Here is a 15,691-nt window from a genome sequence, read left to right as displayed (position 1 = left end):
TACAATATATATATATGTGTATATATATATATATATATGTGTGTATATATATATATATGTGTATATAATATATATAATATATATATAATATATTCATTCATGAGCTCTGTATAACTGGTAGATCTGCAGCAGGGAAAACATTGATTTTATCAATATGACAGCACACAGCTCAGTAAGTGACACATCACTGGAATCAGGGTCTCTGTCTCTATATTATGTTACTCTCAGCTGGGGGAGCAAAAACGTGGTGACAGATTCCCTTTAACCATTGTATCTGTTTAGGATGTTTTAAAACTGGTGGAGAGCGGATAAGATTAATATACATTTTTCTGGGAAAAGGTTCAATAAAACTTGCATTTTACTCATTGAAATAAATCCCCAATGTTTTTATACATGTGTCCAGTGGGCGGTCCTATTGATGACTGGCAGTGACTGCATGCAGAGCTGTCAATCACTGAGTAAGACCGCCCACTGGACTCTTGTGCATACAAATACCGCGGATTTGAACAAATAAAATCAATTATACTGCATCTTTTCTCACAATCCTGTACTTGATTCTGCTCCGCGTCTCCAGCTCTGCACCGTGGTGTCCACAGTTCGGACTTTATGTACAATGTAAACGGTTCTCTTTTAAGACCTAGTAATCTCGTCTGACAGAGGAGGCCTCTTCAGCTCAGACAGGCTGATTTTTATAGTTTGCACAGGATCAGCCTGGACCTCTCTGAATATGTATGGTAAAGTACATACACTTGGCCTCCATGAATTCACAATGCTGGTGGGATTTTTTTTTTTTTTTTAATAACTGCATTGTGTAATTCCTCCTACATAAGCATGAATAAATTGACAATTGGGCGTTGCCACCCACCATGTTACAAGGAACCGGTCAGGTGCAATATGCAGCTAGGACCACGAGCAGTTCTGGGTGTATATTGCTAATCCCTGCCTAACACTCCCTGTATACACTAGCATAGATAAAGGGATCTTTAGAAAAAGTATTGTATAAAGATCCTTTATGATATGCTAATGAGCGCAGGGACTAGTTGCAAGGATGTTAGTTCCTGCTTTCATTCTGCCCACAGGGGCGTGCTATCATGCTATTCATTGCCTGCTGCCCAGCATAATCAGTGGTGATACGTGTACCTGTGTCCGTTGACACAGCTTCAGAACGCCAGGGTCAGTGTGCATGATCAGAAGTCCCGGCACTTCCGGTCATGCGCACTATGAAGTCAGGTGTATGCGTGTGGTGCGCATGACTGGAAATACTGGGACTTCTGATCATGCGCACTTACCTTAAACCCGGCGTTCTGAAGCGATGACAACGGACACAGGTACATGTATCACTGCTCATGACCCAGGGCATTGAATTGCACGTTAGCACGCCCCTGTGCTAACATGCTAAGAGGACGGACGGAATGAGCGCAGGAACTAATGCCCTTGGGACTAGTCCCTGTGCTCATTAGCATATCATAAAGTATCTTTAGAAATAGTTTTTCTAAAGATCCCTTTATCTATGCTAGTGTACACAGGGACGGTTAGGCAGGGATTAGCATTATGTACCCAGAACTGCTCGGGGTGCATATTACACCAGACAAGTTCCCTTTTAAGTGTGTACCGCATTATATTTTGAGATGGTCATCTCTTATTGGACGTTATAGGGAAACGCCCACTTGTCAGTTTATTATTTTCTAATTATAACAGCACTACAAACAGGATGAATCGGAGCTGTCGGGAGGGTGACGGCTGCGCTACGTACAATGCCTGCAGGTTGTGTGATTCCAGAGCGTGACTTCATGACACAGACGCTTGCTGCGTTCTCCTTGATTAGGAGCTGCTTACACTCACGTCTTCTCTAATCCGTCTTGGCGTTGGCCCTGATATTTGCTGGCAGCTCGGCCGTACTTGTGAGATCACAACGCCGGGTCCTTACTTGTGCTGGGAGTAAATCATCCTGTGCGTGTTTCTCCACCGCGCGCTCGTCACTTTCTTCTGATCCTTGGGAGTTAAGCTGCACATGTCATGTCTCCGATACGGACGGCTGTCAGGAAACTGAGGCATGACTTCATCTTCTTCTCTGGGTAGATTAATGTCTGTTGCCGATGCTTGATGGGTAAATAAGACACGGCACGACTTGCTGGAGGTTTGTGTCCGCACAACCAGAAGACGTGGTGTCTAGAGCTGCTCCATGAGGACGTGTACTGTGGAGAAATTTGCACCGTGGTGTGCTCATGATGAAACGTCACCGCAGGGCAATGTGTTCACTGAGCTGTATACAAAAATGCATTTATTTTAAAGGGAACCTATCGCCCAGGTTTCCTCATATAAAGTATGGGCACCACCAGTCAGCTCTTATACAGTGTGACCACCCATATCCTGTCCACCACCATTAACTTGAGAACGGCGGCAGCTATAGGCATAGAAGTGGTGTCTAGGTATAGTAAAGTAGCCATGCGCTACGCAATGAAACCACCTATAGCGCCATCTGGTGGAAAACAACAGAGTTAGCATTTTTATCTCGATAACTGAACGAGATACAGGAAAAAAAGTGAATTAAAAAAATTGTAGGGCATCATCAATTCAATACAGATCAACACCTTGCATACAGAAATGCTATATGAAACCCATAACCCCCCCCCCCAAAACATTGAATGCTGGTCACGCATATGGTGCTCATTTAACTTTGATGCTCAAAGTGGCCACCATTGCTGCAATGCACATCTGGACTCTGCACAGCATACTGTATCTTGCTGCACGTTGTGCAATATGGCAGGTGACACGTTTTCACAAGCATCTGTAATACGTCGTCGTAGGTCCTGCAATGTCGGTGGAGGGGTCGCATACACCTGCTATTAGATGTGACCTCACAGAAAGAAGTCTAATGGGGTCAGGTCAGGTGAGCGTGGAGGCCACTGCACGCAGCCACCATACCCAATGACTTGTAGGAAGGTCTCCATGAGGTATCGCTTCATGTCCGCAGCCTTGTGAGTTTTACATGTTCTAATCATAGCATTTCTGTATGCAAGGTGTCGATTGGTATTGAATTGATGATGCCCTACAACTTTGTAACTCACTTTTTTATCTATCTTGTTCCGTTTTCAAGATAAAAATGCTAACTCCGTTGTTTTCCACCAGGTGGCGCTATAGGTGGTTTCATTGCATAGCGCATGGCTACTTTACTATACCTAGACACCACTTCTATGCCTATAGCTGCCGCCGTTCTCAAGTTAATGGCGGTGGACAGGATATGGGTGGACACACTTTATACAGATTCTAGAATAATGTATATAAGTGCCCAGGCCGTGCTGTATAGCATAAATACACCTTTATCATACTCTCCTATGGAGCAATCGGGTCCGGTGGGCGTTGCTGGTCCTGATCCGGCACCAGCCTCATTTTCTGCTTTGTGTGGATGACGTGTCCTACGTCATCCGGTGTCACACATTGCGCACCTGCACACATGTCTCATATATTGTAGTGCGCATTGCTGGTGATCTTTCCCCGCACATGCGCACTACAGCTCTTTGCTCATACGCCTGCACAGGAGCGTTATGGGGGAGAGACTGCATGACGTAGGATGAGTCATCCACACGCAGATGGGAAGGAGGGTGACATCGGGATAACAGCGACTGGACCGTCCCGAAGGTGAGTATAATATATAAGGTTATTTTTGCGTTCTGCAAATCGACTTGGGGACATATATACAGCACTCAAGTATACGTTATATAATGGCAAACTGACGGTGGCCACACTATATGGAGAAAACCTGGGAACAGGATACCTTTTAAATATGTACACCTTTCCATGAATTTACTTGCTAAATGCAAAATTAAACAACTTTCTAAATAGTGTTCATTGAAAATGTTCTATCATTTGGTTGCGACAGTGTCTGAAAGTCCTTTATCAGGCTGAGTGCTCTACAAAACCGATCCAAATTCATCAAAACTCCTGCGTCTGAAGACTTGCTGTGTTTCCTTCAGTGTTTTAAGATATGAAGAGGGCAGAGGGTGTACACACATTTCCGGGAGAGGGAGGGGAAAGTACTTACAGTTTCAGGGAGGGCAGAGGAGGAAGACCAAGTAAGGAGGGGAAAGAAAAGACAGGCTAGAAGCTGTGCTAATATGAGTTACTGCAGAACCTCCGGATACACAGCGCTCACTGACCTCATTCAGAAGGAACAATAGGACTGAGGCCGTGCAGAGAAGAATGCTCACAATTTTATTATTTTATAGGTCATATACTGTCCCACGTGTGTCACTGGTGACAGTCATGTGGTTTCTGGGAATAGAAGGTCACAGCATTTGGCTGCACAAAATGCTCCCTGACTTTCTATTGTTTCTGCTGTTAGTATTGATTGTATTAGGTAGCTTTCCTGCTGAGTTTTCATCTATTCCCATTTTGGACCCAGCAGAGCCATCCTTCCGTCCAGCTGCAGATTATCGGTATTCCGCTTGCGCTTAAATACTCCCTCCTTCCCTGGACTTGTGCTGATTATGATATACAGCTCTTCAAGCTCTGGTTGCAAGCAGGTGGCTTGTACTCATCTGTAGTATTGTTGATGAACTCCTGCCTGTGTCATCTGTGGATAAATAGCTCATGCAATTTTCCCCCCTTGTGTCTTCTTTAGTGTTTAGTGGGGTCGACTAAGAGCTCATCCCATCCGTTCCCTATTTAGGGCCCAGCACTAGGGATACCTAGGGTCAGGCATCCGGCTCGGCACATAGGTGGGGAACATTTCTAGGGTGTTGAGGGGACCCCAGGGACCAGCGGAAGGTTTAGTCAGGGATCACAATCTCCTTCTTCCCTTCCCTTTTTGCCTTTTGCTTGGTACTTCCCTGTACCTAGCGTGAAATATACAGTATTTCCCAATACAGGCATGTCAGGGGAGTTTACATATACAATAGTTTATATCTATACTTTCATTTATATCTGCATATGTACAGTATGCAGGAGGAGAAAATCTATCAATTTTTTTATTTTTTTTTGTTTAATTTTAACACTACTACATTAAAATAGGTTTAATTAAATATGCAACATTTTCTAAGATAAGATTGTGATTTTGTTTCTGTGCTTTTTTCATCTTTATTTCCAGATTCGCCTCTGGAGCTGCCTTCGTTTTACATGACCCCTTCCCATCGCCAGGTTGTGTTTGAGGGGGACAGCCTCCCGTTCCAGTGCATGGCGTCCTACATAGACCAGGACATGCAGGTGTTATGGTATCAGGATGGGAGGATTGTGGAAACGGACGAGTCGCAGGGAATCTTTGTTCAGAAGAACATGATCCACAACTGTTCGCTGATCGCCAGGTACCCACGTGTTCTCTGATGTATCACAAGTTATCAAAAACACAATATGTCGGCCGCACCTTTGCTCTGGCAGATAATTTACAAGTTGTTTATTGGGCAAATCATAAAATACCCTTTGGAAACAAGCCATTAGGTCTAGATGAGTGAACTGCTTCACGCACCCTGCTTCCGGGTCTGTGCTCTCTGGCCGTGCACAGGACCTGTGTCAATTTCCTGATCTTACAGGTTCCTCGGTGCAGCGTTTGATTCACCAACCAGGTATGATGTCAACTGTGCACTATACGGCGCACGGGTGACAACGCTCCGGCAAAACCAATTGTAAGACAAACCCCCGATCTCGTAAGGTCAGGAAATTCCTGCAGCTCCTGTCCTCAGCCAGAGACAACTGACCTGTACCATGGACTGGGGTTGTGCTAAGCGATCTGCTCATCTCCAATAGCCAAAAGTTGTCCCCATATTTACTAACCATACCTAGTGATAAATGAAATGATTAATCTATATACTAACCTATACATACACAATCGTCAGCACACTGCAATTAATGAATACTTGAGCTCCAATAATGCTGTAGTAATGCAATTCCTTAAAATGGAAGGTATTTAGTTAGCGCTTTTTGATCAAAGTGCAAAAGTCATGCAACCACGTCAAGGAGTACCTAAACATGCATGGAACCTAAACACTATGGTCCCACCTCGCCATGTGCCACATTAGCGACATCTGACTGGGGATTGAGAAGTGAATCAGGTGTAGCTCTCAGTCATAACCTTGTGTGGTATATTGGCAACAAAGATGGCTTGGTTGGTGGGATGAGTTTTGCTCTCTTGGATCAAAAGAGACAGACAGTTGATTGGGGAGAGACAGACTCTTGGTTGGGGAGAGACAGCCTCTTGATTGGGGAGAGACGGCCTCTTGATTGGGGAGAGACAGCCTCTTGATTGGGGAGAGACAGCCTCTTGATTGGGGAGAGACAGCCTCTTGATTGGGGAGAGACAGCCTCTTGATTGGGGAGAGACAGCCTCTTGATTGGGGAGAGACAGCCTCTTGGTTGGGGAGAGACAGCCTCTTGATTGGGGAGAGACAGCCTCTTGATTGGGGAGAGACAGCCTCTTGGTTGGGGAGAGACAGCCTCTTGGTTGGGGAGAGACAGCCTCTTGATTGGGGAGAGACAGCCTCTTGATTGGGGAGAGACAGCCTCTTGGTTGGGGAGAGACAGCCTCTTGGTTGGGGAGAGACAGCCTCTTGGTTGGGGAGAGACAGCCTCTTGGTTGGGGAGAGACAGCCTCTTGGTTGGGGAGAGACAGCCTCTTGGTTGGGGAGAGACAGCCTCTTGGTTGGGGAGAGACAGCCTCTTGGTTGGGGAGAGACAGCCTCTTGGTTGGGGAGAGACAGCCGCTTGGTTGGGGAGAGACAGCCTCTTGGTTGGGGAGAGACAGACGCTTGGGTGGGGGTGGGGTGGGGGGGGGGGGGGGAGACAGACAGTTACCATCCCGGGTACTACAGCTAGTTCCTTATATTGGCCACATGTCCCATAGTTTCTCAGCACTCCTACAGCCCGGACTTGTTTGTGATGTGGTGTTCTTTCCATTCTACTGATATACTGCTTACATATAATCAGAAAATGTTCAGTGTCATGGGTAGAAGTTAATCATGTGCTACAAATTTATAGCCAAAGTAGACTTGTGGAGCATAATTAGATTAATCACTTGAAAACAACATATATTTGAAAAAAAATCTTTTAAAGGATTAACCTTTAAAAAGGAACCTGATCAAAAATATCCAGGCTTTGCTCTTACTTTTTCCCACTAGTCCCCTGAGTATTCCTGTTTGGTTTTTTTTGTAGTTTTTTTTTCCCATGTGAATTTGCCATATGGCTCCCGAGATATTGGCCTTTTTATTTACTGCTGAAAGGTGTGGCTCGCGGTGTAATGATGCAGAGCAGCCTATAGATCCCGAGATCCCGTGATCCACGCCATAGTAAAGACCATGAAAATCAGTACTAAATTGAAAGACCAATATCTCTGGATCCGAATTGAAGATTTACAGAACACAAAATACTCCGGAAAGCAAATTAAGTGGCAGATATTCATTTATTATGATAGCATTCCCTTTGTGTATGGTAGTGACCCATTTTTTCCCCCTTTTTTTTTGTTTTTTGTTTTTTTTTTTTTTTTTTTTAGTGCACTGACCATTTCCAACATACAAGCTGGATCAACCGGCAATTGGGGCTGCCGGGTGCAGAGCAGACGAGGGAATAACAGCCGGACTGTGGACATCGTGGTGCTGGAGAGTTCAGCACAGTATTGTCCTATGAACAGAGTCATCAACAACAAGGGGGACTTCAGGTGGGTGAACGGTTCCTTGCTCTGTGTATTTGAGTCTGTTTTAACAATATAGATTGAGAATTTGAAGTACACATTTACTCATAAAGGAGGGGCTTCATCACCATAACTTCTGTTGTAACATGTTCCTAAAAAGTATCTGGCACCAGACTGACCATTTCTGTTGCTAGTGCACCCCCTCTGCATACTTATCAGAGGGACAAACTTTTTTGTCCTGTGTGCTAATCCGAAACGGTGTAGACTGCTATGGACTTGTAAGGCTTTGCTTCAGTTGCACTGTGGCACTCCTAATAGTACTAGTTAAAAGTTTGGACACACCTGATCATTCATTGGTTTTCCTTCTTCTTCTTGGAATGTGCACATTGTGATTTCTTCATCGTTCCTTATGGGAGACCCAGACCATGGGTGTATAGCTTCTGCCTCCGGAGGACACACAAAGTACTACACTAAAAAGTGTAGCTCCTCCCTCCTAGCATATACACCCCCTGGATAACCAAATATAGCCAGTTCAATGCTTTGTGTTCAGGAGGCACACATCCACACATGCATTCTCATCTGATTTTCATTTTAAAGAGTTTGAAGAAAAGCGGGTCCAAGCCTGGACTCCCGGCATGTCCCTTCTCACGCCACTGTGTCGGCGGTGTTGTTAAGGTTGATTTCAAGGCTGGAGCCTTGCATGCCGCGCTCCTTCACCATCCCTCGGGCTCTGGCTTGAAGTGGGAGCCAGCACGGTTCTCACTGCTTTGCAGGAGACCGGTCTCCATCCGCAGCCCTTTCAGGACCCTGCCGGACGGAGCACTCATCCCTCAGGGACCTGGCCCTGCGTCTCACAAGCTAAGTATTGAGACGTTATTGTCAGGGGGGTCCCTTGTACTTTAATGTTGGGGAGAGTGTGTTTTGTACCATTTGTGACATTTCCGGCCGGTTCTCCGGTTTTCACCAGAGAACTGCGCCGAGGGTGCCTGAGCGCCGGCCGCATTGTAAAATTTAGGCCCCGGCTTCGGGTGCGGCCTAGTTTCGTTTTCACTGCCCCTGCATGTCAGTCATGCAGAGGGACAGTGCGGCGCCGCCCACCGGCCGTTCAGCTCAGGGGAGGACACTCCTCTCTGAGGAGAGGTTCCCCTCCCCTGTATATCCCCTTGGCCCTCCGGTTCCCACTCTTGGACTAGGCCCTGCCCCCCCTCCTCACTCCGGCGCCATTTTATCAGCGTTCTCACACTGATCGGCGCTGGCTGCTGCATCTCTGCAACCTGTCTGGGGGTCCGAGCTGTGGAATCCGGAGGGCACACAAAACGGTCTGGTAAGCCACAACCTCTGGTTGTGGACTTTCTTATACACTCTCTGGGGGTCATTCTGAAGGAGTGTATTCTTTACTGCAGAGCCTCCACCTCAGCAGCATGTCTCACACTAGGAGCAAGGCTGCAAGGCTGTACTCAATATGCACTGCATGTAAGCTCGTACTGCCTGAACCGAGCACATATCCTCATTGTGATGCCTGCTCTAACATGGTGGTGCCTCAGCCTGGGGTCTCCCCAGTGGTCCCTCCGGCTGCTCCGGCCCCGGTGGCTGAACCCCCGGCTTGGGTAGAATTTGTTTTCTAAATCTATCTCCCAGTCCTTCGCCGACTCCATGGGACAGCTGTCCCGGACTCTGCTAACCTTGCATCAGCCCCCTTTTCAGGGCGCCTCTGCTGCTTCAGCTCGCTCTGCAGAGCTCACAGAGTATTCTTCATCTGCTCCCAGACCCCGTCCTCCTAAGAGGAGACGCAGGGATCCCTCTCCTTCCCCGTCCCGCAGCTCCGATTCACAAGCCGACCCGCAGGACGAGGAGGATATCTTTACTGGGGGCTCGGACGCTACCTCCATGTGCCCCATTGATCTGACCGAGGGTGATGCAGATGTGAGTGATTTGATTGCGTCCATTAATTCTGTACTGGATCTCAATCCGCCAGCATCAGAGGAGCAACCCTCTCTGGCAGAAAAGCACCAGTTTACCTTGCCTAAGAGAGCAAGGAGTGTGTTCTTTAACCACTCCAGTTTTCAAGCCACTGTGTCCAAGCCCAGAGCCTGTCCTGACAAACGCTTCCCAAAGCGTGGTTCTGACGACCGTTATCCTTTTCCACCAGAGGTGGTCAAGGAGTGGGCTCACTCACCAAAGGTAGACCCTCCGGTGTCTAGACTCTCAGCCCGGACAGTTGTATCTGTGGCTGATGGCACCTCACTTAAGGATCCCACTGACCGCCAGGTTGACCTCCTGGCCAAGTCTGTCTATGAGGCGGCAGGGGCCTCGTTCTCCCCATCCTTTGCAGCAGTGTGGGCTCTCAAAGCCATCTCTGCTTCCCTAGAGGAGATGCATTCCCTCACTAGGGACTCTATGCCTGAATTGGTTGCCTTAACTTCCCAGGCTTCAGCCTTTTCAGCCTACGCCATGTCTGCCATGCTGGAGGCCTCTCACCGTACTGCGGTGGCCTCCGCTAATTCCCTCGCTATCCGCAGGATCTTGTGGCTTCGACAGTGGAGGGCAGATGCTTCCTCAAAGAAGTACCTGGCTGGGCTCCCATTTGCTGGGACCAGGCTGTTCGGTGAACAACTGGATGAAATAATTAAGGAGGCTACTGGCGGGAAGAGTACTTCCTTGCCACAGACAAAAACCAGGAAACCTGTCCAGGGCAGGAACCAGTCGAGGTTTCGTTCCTTTCGTTCCTCTAACTGGTCGTCCTCTAAGCCCTCGGCCTCGTCCACTAACTCAGCCAAGGACCAGAAGCCCACCTGGCGCAAGAAGCCACGTCCACAAAAGTCCGCAGGAGCTGCTGCCACCAAGGCAGCCTCCTCTTGACTATCTGGCCGAGCCAGCAACGTCCTTGGTCGGTGGCAGGCTCTCCCGCTTTGGCAACGTGTGGTTTCAACACGTCTCCGATCAGTGGGTGCGGGATATCATCTCCCACGGCTACAGGATAGAGTTCTCTTCCAGCCCGCCAAACAGATTTTTTCTGTCCACTCCCCCTTGCTCCAAGGCCGCCGCCTTCTCTCAGGCCGTGGCATCCTTGCAGGCCAGCGGAGTGATTGTACCGGTTCCCGCCAGGGAACGGTTCAGAGGTTTTTACTCAAATCTCTTCCTAGTCCCCAAAAAGGACGGTTCCTTCCGGCCCATCCTGGATCTCAAGCTTCTCAACAAGCATGTTCAGGTGCGGCACTTTCGCATGGAGTCTCTGCGATCAGTCATTGCCTCAATGACCCAAGGAGATTTCCTGGCATCCATCGACATCAGAGATGCCTATCTGCATGTGCCAATTGCAGTTTCACACCAGCGTTGGCTACGTTTTGCAATCGGAGAGGAACATTTCCAATTCGTGGCTCTCCCCTTCGGGTTAGCCACGGCCCCTCGAGTATTTACCAAGGTCATGGCAGCAGTGGTTGCGGTTCTGAACCTCCAGGGGTTGGCAGTGATTCCTTACCTGGACGACCTTCTTGTCAAGGCTTCATCCAGCGCAGACTGTCAGCGGAGTGTCTCGCTCACTCTCGCCACTCTTGTTCAATTCGGGTGGCTTGTCAATCTGCCCAAGTCCACTTTGACCCCGACCCAAGAACTCACGTACCTAGGGATGCAATTCGAAACTCTGCCGGCACTTGTCAAGCTGCCCTTAGTCAAACAGCAGTCCCTCCATCTGGCGGTGCGCTCTCTGTTGAGGCCCCGCCGTCATTCCATCAGGCACCTCATGCAGGTGCTGGGTCAGATGGTGGCGTCAATGGAAGCGGCTCTCTTTGCCCAGTTCCATCTGTGTCCTCTGCAGCTGGACATTCTCCGCTGTTGGGACAAGCGGACTTCTTCCTTGCACAGGTTGGTGGCTCTGTCGCCACAGACCAAGAGCTCTCTTCAGTGGTGGCTTCGGCCCCTCTCTCTGTCTCAGGGACGCTCCTTCCTGACCCCGTCCTGGGTGATCCTCACCACGGATGCCAGTCTATCCGGCTGGGGAGCAGTATTTCTCCACCACCGAGCACAGGGCACTTGGACTCCGTCCGAATCAGCCCTCTCGATCAATGTGCTGGAAATCAGAGCTGTGCTCTTAGCTCTCGTAGCCTTTCACCACCTGTTGGCGGGCAAGCACATTCGAGTCCAGTCAGACAACGCGACAGCAGTTGCCTACATCAATCACCAGGGCGGGACTCGCAGCCGCCTGGCAATGTTGGAGGTTCAACGCATCCTTCAGTGGACGGAGGACTCCAAGTCCACCATATCCGCAGTCCACATCCCAGGCGTAGAAAACTGGGAGGCAGATTATCTCAGCCGTCAAACCGTGGACAACGGCGAGTGGGCTCTGCATCCGGCAGTGTTCCGGTCGATCTGCCGCAAGTGGGGCACTCCGGAAGTGGATTTAATGGCATCCCGGCACAACAACAAGGTCCTGGTTTACGTGGCTCGCTCCCACGATCCTCAGGCCTTTGCAGCGGACGCGCTGGTTCAGGATTGGTCCCAGTTCCGTCTGTCTTACGTGTTTCCCCCTCTAGTTCTCTTGCCCAGAGTCCTGCGCAAGATCAGAATGGAGGGCCGTCGGGTCATACTCATTGCTCCAGACTGGCCCAGGCAAGCTTGGTACCCAGACCTGCTCCGTCTGTCCGTAGAGGTGCCGTGGCATCTCCCGGACCGTCCAGACCTTCTCTCACAAGGTCCGTTTTTCCGCCAGAATTCTGCAGCTCTCAGATTGACGGCGTGGCTCTTGAGTCCTGGATCCTGACGGCTTCCGGCATTCCTCCCGAAGTCATCTCCACTATGACTCAGGCTCGGAAGTCTTCCTCGGCCAAAATTTACCACAGGACTTGGAGAATTTTCCTGTCCTGGTGTCGTTCTTCCGGCCATGCCCCTTGGCCTTTTTCCCTGCCGACCCTTCTGTCCTTCCTGCAGTCTGGTCTGCAGCTAGGACTATCCCTCAATTCCCTCAAGGGACAGGTCTCGGCTCTGTCAGTGTTGTTCCAGCGGCGTATCGCCAGGCTGGCTCAGGTGCGCACCTTCATGCAGGGCGCATCTCACATCATTCCGCCTTACCGGCGGCCTCTGGATCCCTGGGACCTTAATCTGGTCCTCACGGCCTTGCAGAAACCCCCTTTTGAGCCACTTAGGGAGGTTTCTTTGTCTCGTCTTTCACAGAAAGTGGTCTTTCTAGTGGCCATAACTTCCCTCAGGAGAGTCTGATTTGGATGCGCTCTCCTCGGAGTCACCTTTTTTGGTTTTTCACCAAGATAAGGTGGTTCTTCGTCCGTCTCCGGACTTTCTTCCTAAGGTGGTATCTCCTTTCCACCTTAACCAGGATATTTCCCTGCCTTCCTTTTGTCCGGCTCCTGTTCATCGCTTTGAAAAAGCGTTGCATACTCTGGATCTGGTGCGGGCGCTCCGGATCTATGTGTCTCGCACCGCTGCTCTTAGGCGGTGCACCTCTCTCTTTGTGCTGACCACTGGTCAGCGTAAGGGCCTCTCGGCTTCTAAGCAGACCCTAGCTCGCTGGATTAGGTCGGCCATTTCCGATGCCTACCAGTGTACTCAAGTGCCTCCCCCGCCGGGGATCAAGGCACACTCGACCAGAGCTGTTCAGAGAGGTTCAGCAGGTCTGTCAGGCTGCCACTTGGTCCAGTCTGCATACCTTTTCGAAGCACTACCAAGTGCATGCTCATGCTTCGGCAGATGCGAGCTTGGGCAGGCGCATCCTTCAGGCGGCTGTCGCCCATTTGTGAAGTTAGGTTTCGCTTACTTCTCAGTTTTCTGTTTATTCCCACCCATGGACTGCTTTGGAACGTCCCATGGTCTGGGTCTCCCATAAGGAACGATGAAGAAAAAGAGAATTTTGTTTACTTACCGTAAATTCTTTTTCTTATAGTTCCGACATGGGAGACCCAGCACCCTCCCTGTTGCCTGTTGGCAGTTTTCTTGTTCCGTGTGTTTTCACCGGCTGTTGTTGTAGACAGAGGTTCCGGTTGTTCCGGGTTTTGCTCTATCTCTACTTGTGGGTGGATGTCCTCCTTCAGCTTTTGCACTAAACTGGCTATATTTGGTTATCCAGGGGGTGTATATGCTAGGAGGGAGGAGCTACACTTTTTAGTGTAGTACTTTGTGTGTCCTCCGGAGGCAGAAGCTATACACCCATGGTCTGGGTCTCCCATGTCGGAACTATAAGAAAAAGAATTTACGGTAAGTAAACAAAATTCTCTTTTTTGCTGCCTTCAACCTGAATCTACAGAGGCTCATGTATGGAGACAGGGAGTAAAGAATCACGTGAAACAAGTCGGTGTGTGTTAAATTTTAAATTCCTCAGTCGCTCACCCCCCCCTCCTTCCATTTACTTTTTAATGGCTTTACACCCCCTAGGCATTCCTTTTGAGCAGCTTTAACGGGTAGTCACATGGAATGACTTTCCAACAATCTTGAAGGCGTTCCCGTTTTGAGGTGTGCTGCCTTGCCTTTACTCTGTGTCCAACTCACCCCAAAGCATCTGAATTAGGCTGAGGTTGGTTGATTGTGAAGGCCATGTCAATTGACACAGTACTCCACCCCTTTCCTTTTTGGTCACATACTCTTTACAGAGTCAACAATTCGACCATACAGGCCTGCCTCTCGATTTCTCCTTTGAACAGTTGATGTTGAGATATGGATCATTTATCAAGGTTTTATCTGTGTCACTGTTAATTTCCAGTTTCTGGGCTGGTATCTCTGATGAACTTATCCTCTGCAGCAAAGGTAATTCTTGCTTTTTCTGAAGCATTCCTTATGAGAGTCACTTTCATCATACCGATAGATGGATTTCATGACTGCATTTAAGGATACCTTCAAGATTCTAGCAATTTTTCTGGATTGCCTTACCATCATGTGTTAAAGGAAATGATGGACTGTCTGTCTCTTCTCTTTACTTATTTGAATGGTTCTTATCATATTCTGGCTTAGAATATTTGTGGAATAGGTCTCGGAACAGTATGGAGCGGTGTACGAACACTGCCTCTGCAAAACACACCGAGGTTAACTTGTTTCCAATGTTTTCCTCTGCAATTTTGTTGCCTTCAGTCTGAATCTACAATTTGCACATTAAAATAAAAACGATGAAAACCATTGCACAAACAGATGTCTATACTTTATAGTTGTATATCAGGCTGCAATCTCTGTCGTCTACATTAGTATTTGCTGTGGACATTCCTATCACTCCTGTATGAGAAGGTCACAGCAAGTACGGGATTAGCTAGCAATGCTGTGATGCGTGGCCAAGACAAACCTTCACAATCTAGTTGAGTGATGCCTGTCAGGTTAGTGAGGAGCGGTACTTAATTTCAGTAATTTCAATTAAAGTGCAGTGTCGGTATGGCAAAAGCCAACGTAAAGTGTAGTATGTGCAGCGCTACTATCAGAGTCCTTCAGGCATATTCACGTCCATACTTTTCATATACTGTTAGTGCTGCTCAAGAGGTGGTGCTTCGGGGAAATATTACATTTGGGCTGATACTACAAATAAATAATCTCTTTTGCGACCATGTAAAGTAAACTTGCGTCTAATGCCAAAAATTCCATGCTACAGATCAAGCACCTTTATGTAACAGCAGCTACCAGAGTGCGCTCCGATTGCTGCTGCTTCACTATTTAGATGCTGCTGTCGGTCACTTACTGTGGTATTTTTAAATAGTCGGGTTGCTGGTGTGAGCAGAAGGAACCGATGGGCTAATATGACACTAGTTTCACCGTTGCCTGCCATTTTTCCAGCACCCATGACGGCACCACGAATGTAAGGGTGCCGTCATGGGTTCAGAAAAAACACATTACCGGTAAGTAAATATGTAATTTTCCAGCACCCATGACGGCACCCTTACATTTGTGGTGCTGTCATGGGTTTATAAAAAACACATTACCGGTAAGTAATTACGTATTTCTCCATGCGTCCAATTCCAACCGAACAACAAGTAGTGGTTATCTGCAGGCACATGTCCATACCACCGAGACTGGATATACTGAGACTTCACAATGCTGTAAAGTTATATAATGTGTGTGAACTGGCACATGCCCGGTGTCATTCATCACACTGAA

General features: G+C 48.4%; 1 protein-coding gene across 2 annotated transcripts in view; it reads left to right on the top strand.

Annotated features, from left to right (window-relative positions):
• Positions 1-15,691, top strand: part of ADGRA3 (adhesion G protein-coupled receptor A3) — a 177,765-nt gene that overhangs the window by 54,060 nt on the left and 108,014 nt on the right. For both annotated transcript variants that reach the window (XM_075346927.1, XM_075346926.1), the window contains exons 7-8: positions 5,087-5,300; positions 7,478-7,642. In XM_075346927.1, the coding sequence (XP_075203042.1) occupies positions 5,087-5,300; positions 7,478-7,642 (379 nt within the window). The remainder of the gene's footprint in view (positions 1-5,086; positions 5,301-7,477; positions 7,643-15,691) is intronic.

This window comes from Anomaloglossus baeobatrachus, chromosome 1, assembly GCF_048569485.1.
Source record: "Anomaloglossus baeobatrachus isolate aAnoBae1 chromosome 1, aAnoBae1.hap1, whole genome shotgun sequence".
Lineage (NCBI taxonomy): Eukaryota > Metazoa > Chordata > Amphibia > Anura > Aromobatidae > Anomaloglossus > Anomaloglossus baeobatrachus.
The sequence above is the reverse complement of the archived record's forward strand: the minus strand, read 5'-3'. Positions and strand labels throughout refer to the sequence as shown.